Source organism: Epinephelus fuscoguttatus, linkage group LG15 (assembly GCF_011397635.1).
Source record: "Epinephelus fuscoguttatus linkage group LG15, E.fuscoguttatus.final_Chr_v1".
Taxonomy (NCBI): domain Eukaryota; kingdom Metazoa; phylum Chordata; class Actinopteri; order Perciformes; family Serranidae; genus Epinephelus; species Epinephelus fuscoguttatus.
The window spans coordinates 15,645,119-15,662,790 of record NC_064766.1 but is presented as its reverse complement, the minus strand read 5'-3'; the positions used below and the strand labels follow the sequence as shown (position 1 = coordinate 15,662,790).

Below are 17,672 nucleotides of genomic sequence, written 5' to 3'. Positions count from 1 at the left end.
ACAGGCATGTGGTTTTATCCTTTAATGAGCCACAGTGTTAATCTGTCCTCTGTTCAAGATTTATCATCAGTGACAGCACCTCCACATCTCACAGAGGCTTATGTAGAATTGAGGAATTGCTTGGAGGATTTGAGCTGGTGGTACAAATTTGACAGTACCTGTGTCATGTGGATAAATATCATATTTCATAGTCTGATTGGAAAGTTTTATCTTCTGCCTGTTTCTTCAGTTTTTGAACTTATGTCAGACAGAATAAACCAGGATAATTAAGATAAAAGGAACATGAGAACATTTCAAGGGTCTTTTCATCTCGTAAACACACGTAACACAATGCACTCTCGTTCTGTAAGTCCAATGTGCAATAAAATATCTTGTTCAGAAGCTCAAGGACGAGACGCACTTCTTACAGTGTCGTTAGAAATAAAGCAAACCCTCTCATCATGCCCTCCTACACACATCTACTGTAAATATAAACACAGATAATTTTTCCCTGCAAAGCTCTTTTTTGTTAAAGAAAAAGAACTGCACAAGTGTTCAGCACGGACATCATTTGTCATGAATTCTTATTCGTACCTATATGAATTTTTTTAAAGAGCGCTTCAGACTGAGCCAACCTTTGTTTTCTGAGGTGTCAGCTCTGTTTGATGGCAAGGGCAATTTGACGAGCAGGGAGTAACGGGAAGTGACGCTGTCTGCATCGACGCTGCGGCACCACAAAGACAGTAGCAACAGCAATTCACAGGAGGGTGATCCATCGATAAGCCCTCAAAATGTTCACATCACTGGAGTGAGGACTGCAGAGTTCTTTCATTCACAGGTAGCAGGAGAGGAAATTGGTCATACCCAAGGTGTTTTTACAAAGAAACCACACATCAAATTGCACAGGGACATTATACCTGTGAGGGATCTTGGTTTGTTTTAACAGGGTTTCAATTTTATTCTTAAGTCAGCTGATGTAAGAGTTACAGCTCAGTGCTGATCATTTCTGATATCTGAATGTGCCAGTTGACCATAAACTACAGTACAGAACAAACATGTATATCTTCTAAACCAACAAAGGCAAGTCTATGAATGGACCAGTAACGGTACATTTACAGCACACTGTAATTACATTAGAGGTATTAGCTGACATCCTCATTCAGACCAACCTCATTACTCCTGAATGACTCTTAAATGAATGACCTAAAGGGCTGGCACCTTGACATGCCACAGGTAGAAGGAAAGAGGTAGAAACTGTGGTTACAATAGTTTAAAACCTCTAAAAACTTGGTATTTCTCTATGAAATTAACTAAACACACAACAGTCTAGTAAACTGATTATCTTGCAATTTTGGACCATTCCTCTTTGGGCCCTGACACACCAAGCCAACTGTTGGTGGTTGGTCAATGTAATGCCATCAATAAGCATCTGTTGCCCTGTTGTTGTTGTTTTAAGATATTTTTTGGGGTATTTTGCCTTTAATCGATAGGACAGTCAAGCGTGAAAGGAGAAGAAAGAGAAGGAGTGACATGCAGCAAAGGGCTACAGGTGAACCCGGGCCACTGCGGCAACAGCCTTGTATATGGGGCGCCTGCTCTATCCACTAAACCACCGACGCCCTGTTGCCCTGGTTTTTGAAGTGTGTGCCACACTTTTGGCAATAGTTGGCCATTGTCGACTTTTTCTCGGCCAATTCAGCACCCTGAATTGGCGTAAGAGATGGTAGAGTCCAATGGTGAATGAAATTCCTCTAACTGGCAGTTCAGCTCAGTGCATGAAAAGAGAATTGGAAGTAAGGAAAATAAACAAACAGCTTAAGTAAAACAAACTAGTTATATTAGGTTAGATTCTTTTTTAGCCATTGAGCTCTTTAGCAGAAATGGATCATAATTGCTTATGTGGTGCTACGTTCACACCTGGCGTGAATAAAACAATTTGCACGAGTAAATTACATGCAAAGTCAATGTAAAGACGTGATTAGACATGATTTACCGCCAGGCGGCGCCATGGACACAATGGGAATGATGCAAAATACACAAATGAAGCAGAGCAAATGAAGCGAGGAGCATGATTATGTGTCACAGGCTTATTCATGAGAGTTGAAAAATCTGAACTTCAGTGGCCACTTTGCGCCATAGCCTATCAGCACTGAGATCCTCTGGGGTGGATGACACTGAGGATATACTGGTGGAACTTTAATCACTGAATTCAGTGAATTCACACACGTCAACACAAAATATTCTAGCTTTCAAACTCAGTGAGTAACACAACGTGGAAATTTGTATTGCATTTGGTGTGAACACAACATAAGTGTTTGCTGGTGCATGGTAAATATCCTTTGGTCTTTCAGCACCAGGTTGAGTTGTTAATGTGCTGACCGGCCAACTAGCGTCTTTAATCCATCTTGTCCATCTTTTGGTTTCCCTTTTTAACTGATGGACACAGACAATTGCAGCCTGCTGCAATGGAAAGTTATTTCCTCTCATGCAGGCGCAGAACATATGTGCAAGTTGGCTGTTGGTTGTAGTCTTAGCGTTGTGTTCAGCTGCAACTTTCTGGCTGAAACACAGGCAACGTGAGGTAATGCAGCAGTTGGCCTTCGTTGCCACTAGTTCTTTGATGTCAGTGTGGTTTGTCCGGACCTTTACAAAGCAAGACACGTGGAGACAACATCCCGGGATCTGGGACATCTTTCTTGCTATTTTCTGACATTTTACAGACAAAACTATTAATTGATTAATCAAGAAAATAATAACAATCAGTTATTGAAGAGAATACTTGTTAGTTGCGGAAGAACTTAGCCTAAAATTGGCAAAACTGTGATTTAAATCAGAAACTGAACCAGAACATATGCTGCATCTGGCCCATTCCATGGTAGAGGCTCTTGGAAACCTTAACAGATAAGGTGTACAGAATAGATGGATGGAAGAATACAATGGAAGAAGTATATACAGATGAGATTCATGAACTGTGTGAGCTGTGCAGAAACAAGTAAGCAAAGGGAAAGAAGGACCCCGACAAGAATGTATTAAGCAGAATATAAAAAGATGACATTTCAAAAGAAATTGGAATAGATATCTCACAGGAGTAAAGGCACATTTTTGCAATAAAAGATTTAATTCCAATGTGTCTGGAGTCCCAGAATCATTAAGTACATATTCACTTTTACCGTAACGGCATCAACCACAGAGAGCTACAAAGAGGGGACGAGCGCTGACACATAAACTGCAGGCTCTGACTTCTGGGGGGCGTCTGATTAAATTTTCATTTCATTTCTTTTTAACGTTAATGTGAGATTCGCTGGAGATTACTCACACATTTTCAGATGGCCCGAGTAAACAGTCTGAAAGCATGCAAACAAAATCTTTTTCTCACAGTAGAGGAGCTGCTCAGTATTCCCTCTGCTGCGAGGGAGATGACGCTGCACTCAGACTCAGACAGATCAATAAGACTGAAGAGTGGGCAGCCGCCTCCTGTTGGCTGCAGGAGCAAATCGCTCTATTAGCACCTGCCTCACACATACCAAGGGTAACTCTATGCTCCTCTGCACCAGACCACACAATCTAATGAAGATCCCAGTGGTCTCCAATTAACACAATCCCAGCAGCAACAGTCTGTGCTTTACCTCACAAAACAATCAGCAGCCAAACAGAAACAGTTTGGAAACCTCCTCCACTTTCTGTTTGTTAGGAATGAGGCTGAATTTGGTTATGGCAACATGATTACTGGGCATACGTTTGTATGGTAAGTGTGCAACCAAACAAACAACTCTATATTAAGATGGAATGTTTATTCTGAACGACTGTACAAAACTGATGTTTTTTACAGGTTCATTTTGGGGGAGATTTCCACCTTTTGACAGTTGATTACTGACAGACAGAAAGGCAACCAGGGGAAAAACAGAGGGGTATAATACGCAACATTTGCCTTAGGTCAGAACTGAATCAGGGAGGTTGTAGTTATATCATGTGTCTTCACCTCTAGGCTACCATCACTCTTTCCCATATTCGTGTCTTATGTTTGGTGTTACAGTGTCAGATCTTCATATTAAGTGTCACAAAAGTTCCAAGTAATGAGGTAAACAAATGTCAAGTAAATCCCTGCAAGCAGAAACCTCTGGCCTCAGACTGCTCTGAGTTCTCTGTTTCCAACTGCTTCTACTTTCGGAACAAGCTGCTAATTTCTTTCTATGTTCATCTGCTCCAGGCATGCTATGAAGCTAAGAAGCTTTAATTTGGGAATTTTCACGGTAAAAAGTTCTGCTATACTCTGCTACAATCACAATGCAGAGACACTGAGATGCAGAAGACCTGCCCTGTGTTCCAATACCCACACTACCATACTATTTAGTATGCCAGAAAAGAATTAGTGTGTCCCAATACATGTCAGATGCAGTATGCCAAAAGTACCAGGATGTTCTACTACATCTGGTCACATTTCGCAGTATGCATGTCAGCATGCTTCTTTGGCCATTCTGACCCACAATCCTGTGCGCAGCGGAAGTTACATCGCACTGACTGAGCTGCGTGTACAACCAACGCCCACATATAGCACGGAAGACAACACGACACAGACAACACAGACAACTTTATTGTGATTATAGTATAATCAATGTCAGGGTTCAACTATGACTACAATATAGAAGATTCTACCAGTATAGGCAGTGGTGTAAGTGTGGTATAAATAATGAATGAATATGACTAAATATGAATACACTATGGGCCAGGTATGAGCAGTATAGACTAGTAAATATATAAATAGTAAAAGTCAAATACATATTAAGTAATGTAGTAAGAATGTGCAAATAAACTACAAATAAAAGTAATGTGAATGTAAGGCTGCTTCACATGCAGACAGAATATAGTGCCAGCAGCTGCATAGCTGTAAATATATTTAACATCAAACATCTGCCAGCAACAGAGAGCTGTGTGTGAAGGGGGTTAATATGCCTACTGGTGACTAGTTCAATAGACAGGTCACTAATAATAGGCTTGGGACTGTTTATGTGAACACGTCAGTTTATTAGAAACAACAACATACATTACGACATAACAGCAACAGAGCTCTCCGGCACCTCCGACGGTATGCACGACTCTGGCGAGCTCGACAAGAGGAGATTTGCTGCATCTCCGAAATACAACAAAACAAAATATTCGAATGTGGCGCTACGGACAGCGGCGGAAGTAAGCAAGAGGGTCGGAGTTCAGGGAGCGGATGTAGTGTGTCCCAGTAGCATGCATACTGCATGCATACTGCATACTACACTACATACTTTTTAAGGGCCGCTGCAGTACATACTAAAAGTATATAGTAGAAGTATGCGATTTGGAACGCAGGGCTGGAAACTTTGATCACTCAGAGCAGACTGGACTTTTTCAGCAGGGGGGCTTTAAAGAGACAGATGCTAAAACAGCATCTCAGAGTGAGGTTAAATACAATACAACATTAAAGCATGTAAACATTCTGGTCAGGGAAATAATGGGGTTATGTTCCGAAAAGGTGAATAATAAGTTTAAAATAACAGTGACTGTGTTTACAAGGTCTTTAGTATCCCGGTTTTGAGGCTTATCCCGGCTTTGAGCATATCCGGGATATGATGTTTACATGGAACACAGAGAAACCCGGTTATTCACATCCCTGTATACATGATAAATACCAGTAACCCGTTTTCTGATCACTGCATCCTATCTGCGCAGGTATGTGTTACGTCTTTTACGTCTTTTGTTTGCAACAGATTGAGCGGGAAATGTGATATATTTATTATATTCAGAAGTAAGACAAAAATGAGACCTCTGTGGCTTCTGGCGGGCTTAGCATTAGTAAATACTCACGTCGCATTACAGCTATGGCTCATCCACTTCATCTTCAGCAATGGGAGCAGAGAGCGACAACAAATATTTGATACTTTGATTACCAACTTTGATAGGTATTCGGCTGTCACTGCCACCACGCAGTACAAGGCAACAGTGGATGAAAATATGTAGCTGTGACTGGTGGGATAGGATCGTTCTCATGGAGTTTACAGATTCAGAGTGGAGAGAAAACTTCAGAATGAGCAGGGCATCCTTCAGCCGGCTGTGTGACGTAGTTGAACCATTCATGAAACCGGGATAAGGCGTATACATGCTCCAGTATCCCGGCTTCTATCGGAGTACTCCAGGTGGCAAAACCGGGTTTCTTGAAACCGGGAAAAGGGCATAACCTGGTTTCTGAATTCAGGATATGGTGTTTACATGCACAAACACAAAAACAGGATACTTAAAAAACCCAATCAAACCCGGGATACTAAAGACCTTGTAAACACAGTCAATGATGCCATGTTCAGGTAATGTGTGAGTTCCTGTATTACCAGTTTACAGCTCAAAGGTACCATTCATGTCAACATCCAAGTCCTAATTACAACGTATTTTTCTTAAAGCTCCAATATATCTGATTTTGCTCTGAATGTGTTTGAAAAAAGCAAATGAATATGGAGTTCTTTATGGATCACGCACAGTATTGTTTACACACACTCTACGATCGCTAATGTTACTCATTCACAGGTCAAGTAACACTCCATCTGTTTACAAATAATTTAGGTAGGTAATTTTATTGACGTAGGCTGTGTTTTTTAAAGGTCTGAGGTCTTTTTAACATCATGCCGGAGGACTACAGTTGAAAATTAGCCTTTGGCTAACACTGGCACATTTACAGCAATGTTCATTAATGTGCACTGTCCTCTAAATAAATAAAAAATTAAAAAAAATGAACAAATAAAAAAGTGTTGCTAACATTTGTGTTACTTGTTCTTGTGTGTTAGTGTTGACCATGAGACTGGCAGCCATCTAGTAGCATGAACACTTTAACATCCCACTGCTTCTTTTCACCCAACATGACATGATGATGGTATAGCTGTTCATACGTGCCAGGAAGTTCGGTCCCTGGCACAAAAGCTGGACTTGATGAACGCAGCTCTACACCCTTACTTCCTGTCATTACTTTCTGTGTTGGCACTGAAGGTTGCTCTTACATGCTGCACTGCAGAGTCATTTAGAGCAAATTTCTAGAGATAATGGGCTGCTTTAGGAAAATAAACATGCATGTGCACGTATGTTATCACTTCTTTTATCTTTCTCTTTAATGCGAACACACGCGGACATATTCTACTCGACTCACCGTCACAATAAGGCCCCTCTCCTGGAAGTATTTGACCAGAGGAATGGTGTTTTGTTTGAAGTTGGTCAGGCGGCGGTCGATGGCCTTGGGGTTGTCGTCTGGTCGTCCCTGCTGCTCTGCTCGCTTCTGCAGCCTCTCCTTCAAACGGTGGTTGGTGCAGGCCAGGAACACCACCAGGTCGGGAGTGCAGATCTACCGGGAGAGGTAAAGAAGCGTGAAACATCACAGCCAAACCTTCATTCATATGCGATGTTCACGATCTGACCCTGAGGAAGCTCTGACTGAGATGCAAATGGGGGAACCGAAGATCAAGTTGGGGTCAGTCTCCTTTTTGAATTTCAATGCAACCTCACTCTCAGTAAGGTCTAAAAGAGACTACTTTTTTTTTTTCTTTGACAGCAGTTTTTGAAATTTGAAGTGTCCACCACCTGAATTACACAGGATTTAATCAGCGCCATTAAGATTTAAGAATGTAGCCTTGAAAATAGCCTGCAGCTGCTCCACTGTTCATGCAGTTATATTACAGGAGGGATTATGAGTCAACAGGATAATACTGTACTTTCTCAACATTATTACCAGGTGCACAGATTTTGTTTTAACAAAAAAGATTGAGATTGCAGAGAAGGAAGGAAACACAGGAAAAGTTCTTTTTGGTGACGTGAGTAACAGTAAATGACATTATAGGTGTGATCACACATGTAGCCTTTTCCGTAACTGTGATGGCAGTTTTCTATTTAGAGATCCGATGTGAAGAGGAGCCTGTTATTAGGTCCAATTCGACAGCTTGAGACATAAAATGCATAAAAGCTGTGGTTACACAATAGTCTTTGTTTGTTTGTTATTTTGTTGCTACCACAACCATAAAACTGTAACTGATGATTTGTGATTACATAAGTTATTATTGGGTGTTTTTTGCATTGTATTTTACTTCCTGCTCTGCTGCACAGATTTAATTTTAAAAGCTTGTTCTGAAATAACATATACCGATGTTTAAAGCTGAATGGTTGTATTTATTTATTTATCAGTACTTGGAGTCACATAAACACAACATAGATGTATCAGCTAAGTATAATAATTTGTCAAACCTGTTTGCTGTATGTACTAATTTTCAGCAGATAGAATGCAGCATTATCATTCATTTGGGGTCATGTTTCAAGCCACCTGCTATATTTTATGGTCCTGTACTTCTGTCTTGGTCTCCACCAACTCGTGAGGGAAATATCTGGTTCTTTAGCTGCTAAATGCTCGATTGTGTTCATGAGCTACTTGCTAACTATGGCTGTCTGCTGTTTGGTGCTGAGATAATAGTGTACAGTGGTTTTTTTGGGTCTTCTTTTAACTTAAATTACCTGCCTTTTAATGGTGAAGACAATGAAAGCAGTGAGACTTAAACCAAACAGCAGTTGTGGGCCGTAAAACTGAAACAATGATCTGGATGAAGCTGGAACGATACATGAGGCTGCAGAGTTAGGTGACAATTATTGGTGGCTTTATCACTACAAGTGCCTCTCTTCACCCTACACATAGTAATTTGACCCATTGTTAACTAAGAATATTGATAAGTGCAGCTTTAATTCATTTTTTAAAATAAAATATGCAATCAAGCATATTTTCTTTCTATACCAAATCTTGCTAGAAAAGCTTGATTACACAATGTGACTTGAGAAAGCTTTATATATTCACTTCAGTGATGTGTGAGAGACTATGAAATCTCTATAAAAATGCTCATGTGTAGGGACTGTACACTCTTAGAAATAAGGGTTCCAAAAGGGTTGAAGCTCTACCCAGAAGCATTTGCTTTTGAAGAAACCCTTCTTCAAAAAAGGGTTTCGTCATGGGTTCATTGTCAGACTAAAGCCCAGACCAAAGATTGGTGATGCAACTCAGCTCAGCTGCTGCTCGTTTTGTCTCTGTTCCGCCGTCTCATCACCACTACAAATGCAACCATAGCCAGTATCTCACTTTCACTATCCTCATTCATATTTTAAGAGGCTACTAATTATATTCAGCCACAAAATAAGCCTGAAAAGCTGGAAATCTGAACGGAAGTACAGAGAGTTGTTGCATAGAGATGATACGCCATCTCATCTAGTTGCATTGGTGTGATTTGGCAGGTTTTTAGAACTTAACAGGATGACGCATCACAAATAGTTGCATGTTTCAACTGGTCTTGTAGTGAATCTTTGGTCTGAACTGGGCTTAAAGGTTCCAATAAGAACTTGTTTATTTTAAAGAGTCATTATTTTGCCTTCAAATGGAACAGGTCAGCTCATGTTTACGACATGGGAAGTTGTGAACATGAACTTGTGAACTTGGAGCTCTCAGAAAATCCCCCCTTACGAGGCCATGAATACCACAACAGGCGTACTCTTCCTGTTAACATGGTAAACACGACGCCATTTGAATGAGTTAGAGTTCTTCAAGGGTACTCTGTAAGCCTAAAGGCCTTTGCACAGAGGTTTTTTTTATCTGAATATGTAAACAACTCAGTGTGCAAAGGCCTTAAGGGTTTCATTAAAGACCATTTTCATCCAAGAAAGAGTTCTTCTTGGATTATTGAAAGCATGGGTGTGTTTTGAGCCCTTGGGTGGGTTTTGGATGAAACCTTTACAATTTAAAAAGGTTTTCAGAAGAACACACAATGTGGTTTGTTGAATAATATATGATTCTAGTTGGCACCTTTCATAATAAGAGTTTATTCATTTATAACTTGGGAAGGATAAATTAATAGTCATTTTAAATGCTGTGGCCCAATTCATAATCAACTTCATAGCAAAGCTTTCTGATTCAGCTCAAACTACTGCAGCAGGAGATGATGTAATAATTTCAACAAGCCTACAGTGACTGTTGCCAAGCTCTGATAGCAAGCATATAAACACTAGCTTTTCTAATTTAAAGGGAAAAGGTCAGGCAACAGCATAGACTGGGGCCTGAGTAATAGACATTTAATTTGTGACACAACAATGAGCTTGACCGCTTCTGTTTTACAAAGTCCAATGCACAATAACATTCCTTAGTAACCAACGAGTACGTGAAGTAAACAGGCTGAGGTGTGTGCTGACTATTTTAAGATCAGAGAAGGATGCTGTTATCTAATGCAAAGCAGTGTCAAAGGGAAATAACTCGGCTTCTATGGCTCCAACCTCTTAAGGTGAGGCACCTCTAGATGGCAGAGATACTCTCCTCAACTTGACCCTGACAACGGATTCACCCTGCTCATCACCACCGGGAACTTCTCTCTATAAAAAGCATCAAGGGTGTTTTATTACTATTCATACTCCGTTGTTTGTTTTCCTGCTTTGTTAGATGAAATGCACATGTTGAACACTCCAGAGTCTGCATTTGATCTGGCACACACCCACGGCCAAAAATAGCTCAGATGGTGTTGTTTATTGAGGCACATGCCACTCCGACAACGCGACTCAGTTCTGAGTCTTGCAAAACAAAGTTTCCGTTTCCATAGTGACAACATTGGTGCCCTCTTTTTTCCCCTCAGGTTGTACTGCTAATGTGGAGCAGCCATCGGTCACCCCAGGTGTTTGATGACGAGATATTAGATTTCTCATCATTAAAATGTCTCCAGAAATGTATTATCATCGCATCACGTAAGAGCGTCTATTTCAGAAACAGCTTTAATGCCGGCAGTTCTGTGAGTGATGTTATCTCTCTTGCTTAAAGGCCAGAAAGCGTGTGGTATGTAGGCTTCCTCTCTAACACACACATGTGCACACACACAGAGTCCTAAAAACGGTGCATAAGCAGGCAGATGTTGACCTGATCGCCGCGCCTAACACGACAGCTAATACCCTTTTAGGGATGTTCTGCCAGATGAGATTCAAGCACTGAAATGTGGCTCCCTTTCCTGCTGCAACATCTTCTATGACGCTGAATGTAAAAGCTTCAAAAGTAAAATTCTGTCACTTAGAAAATATAGTGGATCTGACACATTCACTCTTACAGTTTATTTTGTTCAGTGGGAAGTAGCCCTGTATAAATAAGAGATAAAACATTTGGAAAACATTTTATTCTATTAACTATCTCAAACTGTTCAAACTTTAATCATAATGAACTCTTTCCCGAAATTAATCTTACAGCTACTGTATATGAAGAAGCAGCTGATGTTAGGCATCAGTCCAATGTTTGCCTTTAGTTTATTTTGTTCTGCCTTTTTAAACATGTGGAGCTGCTGGTTATCAGTCGTCTCCATCCGTCTCCATGAACCAGAGCATTCTGGGGTCATTTCCTCTCCACCCGCCATCCATCCCCTTTTTCTCATGGAGAACAAGTCAAGACAGTTTTATTTATATAGCCCAGTATCACAGATCACAAATTTGCATCAAGGGGCTTTACAGTCTCTACAGCACACGACACATCTATCCTTAGACCCTTGGTTCGTCTGAGGCGAAACTCCCAAAAGGAAAATCCCTCCAGACTCTTCATTTGGTCTCAGGGAGGTTTGCGTGGCATTAATTTCACTTGTCCAAACAAACAGAACTAAAGCAAACACATCATTTCTTCATAAGGACTTGGGCCTTACAGCAACCAAAGTGGCAGAAAATATGTTCACACTGTATCATTTAGCAAACCATGGATGTATTATTTTGTAGCGGATATGTTAAAACTTCATGATTCAAGGTGTGGTTAAGTTTAGGCACAAAAACCATTTGGTTATGGTGAGGAAAAGATCATGCTTAGGCTTAAGAGACACACATATTGTGCCACAAAAACAGCTGGAAAATAAGGGACAGGTAGAAAACACCCAGGTTCTGGGGCTCAAACACAGCTGGGTAACACTGTAATGTAGTTTGGGTGCATCAAAAGCTGCTGGGAAACGCCACAACATGCTGCTAAAACACCAAGGTTTGGTGCCAGGAATAAAATTGGAAAAGCTGCAAAGGGTTGTTAAAAAACAACCTGTGTTGTTGTTTATTGGTCTTGAACAGTGGCCTGCGATGATCTGCAGCTTGGCAGCTTTTTACGTGTTGTTTTTAAGTGTCACATTATCTACAATCCCCTCCAACTCCTGAAGATAAAATCAGCTCATATAGTACGCCACCTCAGAAACATTGATATGCTGTTTGCAGAAACGTGCAATGCAAACATTTTCTTCTGGCGACCGCCCGGGCCTAAGGGGCACCTGACGGGACACCATCCCTGTATTTCTAGTGCCGTCCGCTGTAACCCTCCAACACTGCAGCTCCGGCTATATTGCACGTGTTATACCCCATAGCTCCCATGGGGTCAAGGACTGCATCCCAGCCTTCATTTACTGGCCTTGGTTCAGTGTAGGGCTGGAATAATTCGTTTTTTATTATTCATTAATCCGCAGATTATCTTCTGAAATAATTGTTGGAAATGGTGAAAGCAATTTCCTAAAGCCCAAGGTGACATTTTCAGATTGCCTCTACCATAAAACCACCAGGTAAAAATGAAAATTAAAAGAAAAGAAACAGCAGCACAAGTGAGGAGTTCAAACTCAGCAATGTTTGGCATTTTTGCTCATCAAAATAGTTGCGGCAGTTGGCTAAAAACTGACCGATCACTGCAGCCCCAGTTTAGTGTCTTCACAAGAACATCTTGACATCAACACAAGGACAGCAACAGAGGGATTTCTCTCACAACCTCAATTCCCAAAAAGCTGGTAGAGTAAAACATCAAACTGATAAAATATACACTTATTCTGAATTTGATGCCTTTAATACGTTTTAAAAAAGTTAGAACAGTAGCAGCAAAAGACTGGAAAAGCTGCTGAATGCTAAAAAAAACACCTGTTTAGATCATTTCACAGGTAAACAGGTTAACTGGTGACAGATTGAAGTATCATGAGTGGGTATAAAAGGGGCATCCTCAAAAGGCTCAGCTGTTTACAAGCAAGGGTTGTCACTGTGTAAAAAATGTGTGGGCAAACAGTCCAACAGTTTAAGAACAATGTTTCCCAATGTACAACTGCAAGGAATTTAGGGATTTCACCATCTACAATCCATAACATAAACAAAAGATTCAGAGAATGCAGAAAAATCTCTGCACATAAAGAGCAAAGCTGGAAAACATTACTGAATGGCCATGACCTTTGACCCCTAAGGCTGCACTGCATAAAAAACTCACGTCTGTATAAAGGATATGAGTACATGGGCTTGGGAGAACTTTGGAAAACCATAGTCAGTAAACACAGTTTGTCGCTGTATCTACAAATACAAATTAAAACCAAACCATGCAAAGTACAAGTCATATATACGTATGAACAACATCCGGAAACGCCACTGACTTGTCTGGACCCAAACTCATCTGAGATGGACTGACATAAAGTAGAAAAGTGTGCTGTGGTCTGACAAGTTCATCACTGATGTTGCGTCCTCCGGGCTTAAGATGACAAGGACCATTCAGATTGTTACCTGCTCAAAGTTCAAAAGCCAGCATCTGTGATGGTATGGGGGTGTGTTAGTGCCCATGGCAACATGGCTAACTTGCACATCTGTGAAGGCACCATGAACGCTGAAATGTACAGACAGGTTTTGGGGCAACATATCCTGCCATCCAGACGATATCTTTTTCAGGAATGTCCCTGCTTATTCCAGCAAGGCATTGCCAAGCCACGTTACAAAACCCATGGCTTTGTAGAACAAGAGTGTGGGTACTAGACTGGCTCACCTCCAGTCCCAACCTGACTACCACTGAAAATGTGTGGCGCATTATGAAGAGCGAAATATGACAACTGTTACTCTGGACTATTGAACTGAAGTTGTATATCAAGCAAGAAAAGGAAAGAATTACACTTTCAAAACTTTAACAACTAGTTTTCTTTTTTTCCACACATTTACTGAGTGTTCTAAGCAAAGGTGATGTAACGCAGTGCTAAACATGCCCCTAACCCAACTTTTTTGGGATATGTTGCAGTCTGAAATTCAGAATGAGTGTATATTTACGAAAAGCAATAAAGTGTATCAGTTTGAACAATGAATATCTTGTCTTTGTACTGTATTCACTTGAATATGAGTAAAAAAAAGGATCCCATTCTGTTTTTTTTAAAACATTTTACAGGCATCCCAACTTGTTTTGGAATTAAGGTTGTAGCAAAAAATGTCCCTCAAAAGTTCCCAGAGCCCAAGGTGATGTGTTTAAATTGCTTGTTTTGTCCTCAATCACTTTAAACCCAAAGATATTTGATAGTATGTAATTTAAGAACATAATATAAATAAATAGATATGAATAAATAGATTATTAAACTCCACACTGCACAGTATAGGCCTATTATTTCCACTGAACAGGCACTAAAAAACTGAGTGTAATAAAAATACCGGACAGTCTTTTTTAAATGTCCCAGTGGGGCTGCTGTAGACACAACTCAGAACTCTTCATCATTAGCAGTAGTACAACACTTGACTTGGACTCTTAACAGAGAGATGTGAAGAAGAAAGGCTGAGATGGATGGAGAGAAGCTGCTGTGATTAAAGATGAAGGGTGGAGGAGACAGATGGAGGGGGATGGTTAGCCACAAAGTCACACAGAGTCTGGAAACCTTATCTGAAGATGGGTGAAAGTTTGGATTCCTGGGAAATATGCTGGTGCTAACAATCTGACACATTTCGAGGTGATGTATATCATGAATGTGAATGTAATTTTAATGTTATAAACCTCAATATAAACAATGTGTTTACAAACAAACAAACAAACAATAAACATCCTTATTCAGGCTTAGAGGAGCTCCTTCGCAATCCATGAATCGAATCATTTCAGAGGGGAGTTTACGTCCCCCACGTCAACCCCACCAAGCCAGTTTTGGAGAAATTTAAAAATCTTTCCAGGTTTTAAGCCATTTTGCATGAATGTGGTCGAGCACAAACCACTTCCTCTGCAGAGCTTCAGTCCACAGAATATCTGAAGAGACCTCTAAAGGGTTAAATCCGATTGAGTGTTTCATTGACTTTCTAAATGACTTTCAAACAGACTCTGTGCTACTTGAAGCATCATATAATTCATATTCTGGAAGGTTCGGTGCTTTACTTTGAATCCCATATTCCTCAACACAGTGGGAGCTCCGAGTGATCCTCTGGGGACCCGCCGCATCCATTTTCATTAGTCCCCCCTTACCCCATGCTGCTGCTCTGCCCTTTACAACATCACAGCAGCCATTTATGAACCGCTCCTGTGGGACGCCACAACCGTCCTGCTCCTCTTTAAAGCTGCCCAGAGAGACCGCCTATCCCTTCATCCCCCGCTCCAGGCTTTTTACTGCCACACCTCTTGACTACAGAGGTGTCAGTTTATCTATTCAGCCCTGTCAATCTACCTGTGTGTGTCTAAATCAAGTACACGCATCTATCAATTTTGGCAATTGATCAGTCACACAAAGAACAAGAAGTTTATCATGGAAAAATACCAAACATACACTGGGTACTGCCACTCAAATGTGCTCCTCTCTTCTGTATCATTGTAATTTTCAAATCTTTGGGTTTTGGACTGTTTGACGGACATATCAAGCAGTATTCACTACTCTGTGACATTTGACATAAAAAAAGAAAAAGTCAAGACAGTAACTGATGTTAAAAACTGTTGTTATGCAATGTCAATTGGCCCGAGGTTGTGACTGATTAATCACTTTGCTGCTTGCAGCCGTCACCTTGTATTTACTCATCCACCATGACGGTTATAACAAAGAGGACAAAACAGCAACACAGAGCAGCAGCTACTTTGCTTTGTTTTTTCAATGTGGATGCTGAAACTCTCTCTGCACATTCCTGTCCAACATCAGAGAGAAATTAAACATTACTCTGTGAGAGGAATTAATTACTGTGTACTGCAAGTGCACATGGCTTCATCTACCTCCTCCTTCGAGGTTTCTGGAGGCTTAAAAGGGAAGGTTGCAAAGACAGTAATGTTATATAATTCTTCTTTTAGCGAGCTTACAAAGCTCTCTAAATAAAACTCCTTTCATTTTCTGTGTAGTCGCACCCAGATACATAGCCACTGAGATTAAACTAGAAAAGTGTAAAGAAGACATTTACAAAAATCTGTGCAGGTTACAGGTGAAGATTAAAGTTCAACCTTTCTTAGCATCAAATATGAAAGCATTTCTGGTCACTTTTGGACAAATTTTATGGATCCACACACTCGGTTTAATTAAAATAACCTCAATATAAGCATGGATTGGTTGCTAAAGGGAAAATCTTTTTCTCTATTTTCTGACATTTCATACATCACATGATTAATTTACTTAATGACACAGTATTTGGCAGATTGATCAGTTGACTAAGTTTAAATAAACCAAATCAAATCTCAATAATTTACTTAAAATAGCCTCTTCTTCTGAGCTTCTACTACTTTCTATGTTTAGCCTTCTTTCCTATAACTATACAACGTATGTACCTCACCATGCTTATGATGTAGTACCTGTGCCTGACTGCCTAATCACTATCACTTCCCAAATCACTTTGCTGCATTCAGGTGGCACATTTTCTGCTCCTGCAAAAAAAACCCACTGAGGCACATTATTTGACATTACCAGGCGTAGATAACATGGATTTGCATGCGATTTAATTTTGTCTCGCCATGACAGATGATGGACGAACTTGAACATGTTCAGATAAATGTCGAAAATACGGCAGATCCAACTGTCAGACTAAAACTGAAAGGACACACAAAGATGTTTCTAAGCAACTGTGGACTTATTTCTTAGAGGCTTGAAATCAATTTGTCAAACAAACACAAATGCTTTATCTTTTTGTTTCATTCAGTATAAGAAATAAGCTGTATAAAAGCTAAAATGCCCTCAAGGTCCAACCAACCAACCAACCAACCAAAGATAAAAGCAGCACTGAGATAAACAAGTCATTTGACTTCAAGACACAGTTCAACCTTTTGGTGAAAACACTTTTTCACTTTCATTTCTGAAATGAAAAGATCAGTTCCTCTCTCGGTATGTACGTAGCTACAGCCATAAGGCAATGAGCTTAGCTTAGCATGTGTATGCAACTGGAATCTACCAAAAAGCTGGCCTATCTCTGTCCAATTTTGTAAAAAATAAAACATTTTCTGTACATGCACCTCTAAAAATTACAAGGAAATTATGTGCTATAACTCATTTTACTTCACCTTCTGTGTGGTGATACAGTTGGTGAGTGTAGTTCAGTAGAAAGTAAATAGTTCCTACATGAAACTGCTCACAACAAGGTCTGTGGATTATCTTGAGGAAACAGTTCATGCAAATTGAGCACCACAAGCCCAGTGCCATCTAGTTCCATTATATTCAAGAGAAGGCAGACATCTCTATGGCAGATATCTCTAATATTTGACAACTCATACAAAAACCATGTAGATTGATAAATAGCTCTACAGGTAGGAGGAAAAATATGTATTTTTGATTTTGGTGTGAACTGTCCCTTTATGATAAGGTAGTTTCCTCTTGGCTCTGGCCAACCATTTAATCTGTTGGCAGTTGCGTGGGGGCTGGAGCCTATCCCAGCTGACATTGGGCGAGAGGCAGGGTACACCCTGGACAAGTAATCAGACTATCGCAGGGCTGACACATAGAAGACAGACA

General features: G+C 40.4%; 1 protein-coding gene across 1 annotated transcript in view; it reads right to left on the bottom strand.

The window, feature by feature from the left end:
• Nucleotides 1-17,672, bottom strand: part of ak5 (adenylate kinase 5) — a 104,159-nt gene that overhangs the window by 63,064 nt on the left and 23,423 nt on the right. Inside the window, exon 6 of the mRNA XM_049599252.1 lies at nucleotides 7,136-7,327. Within this exon, the coding sequence (XP_049455209.1) occupies nucleotides 7,136-7,327 (192 nt within the window). The remainder of the gene's footprint in view (nucleotides 1-7,135; nucleotides 7,328-17,672) is intronic.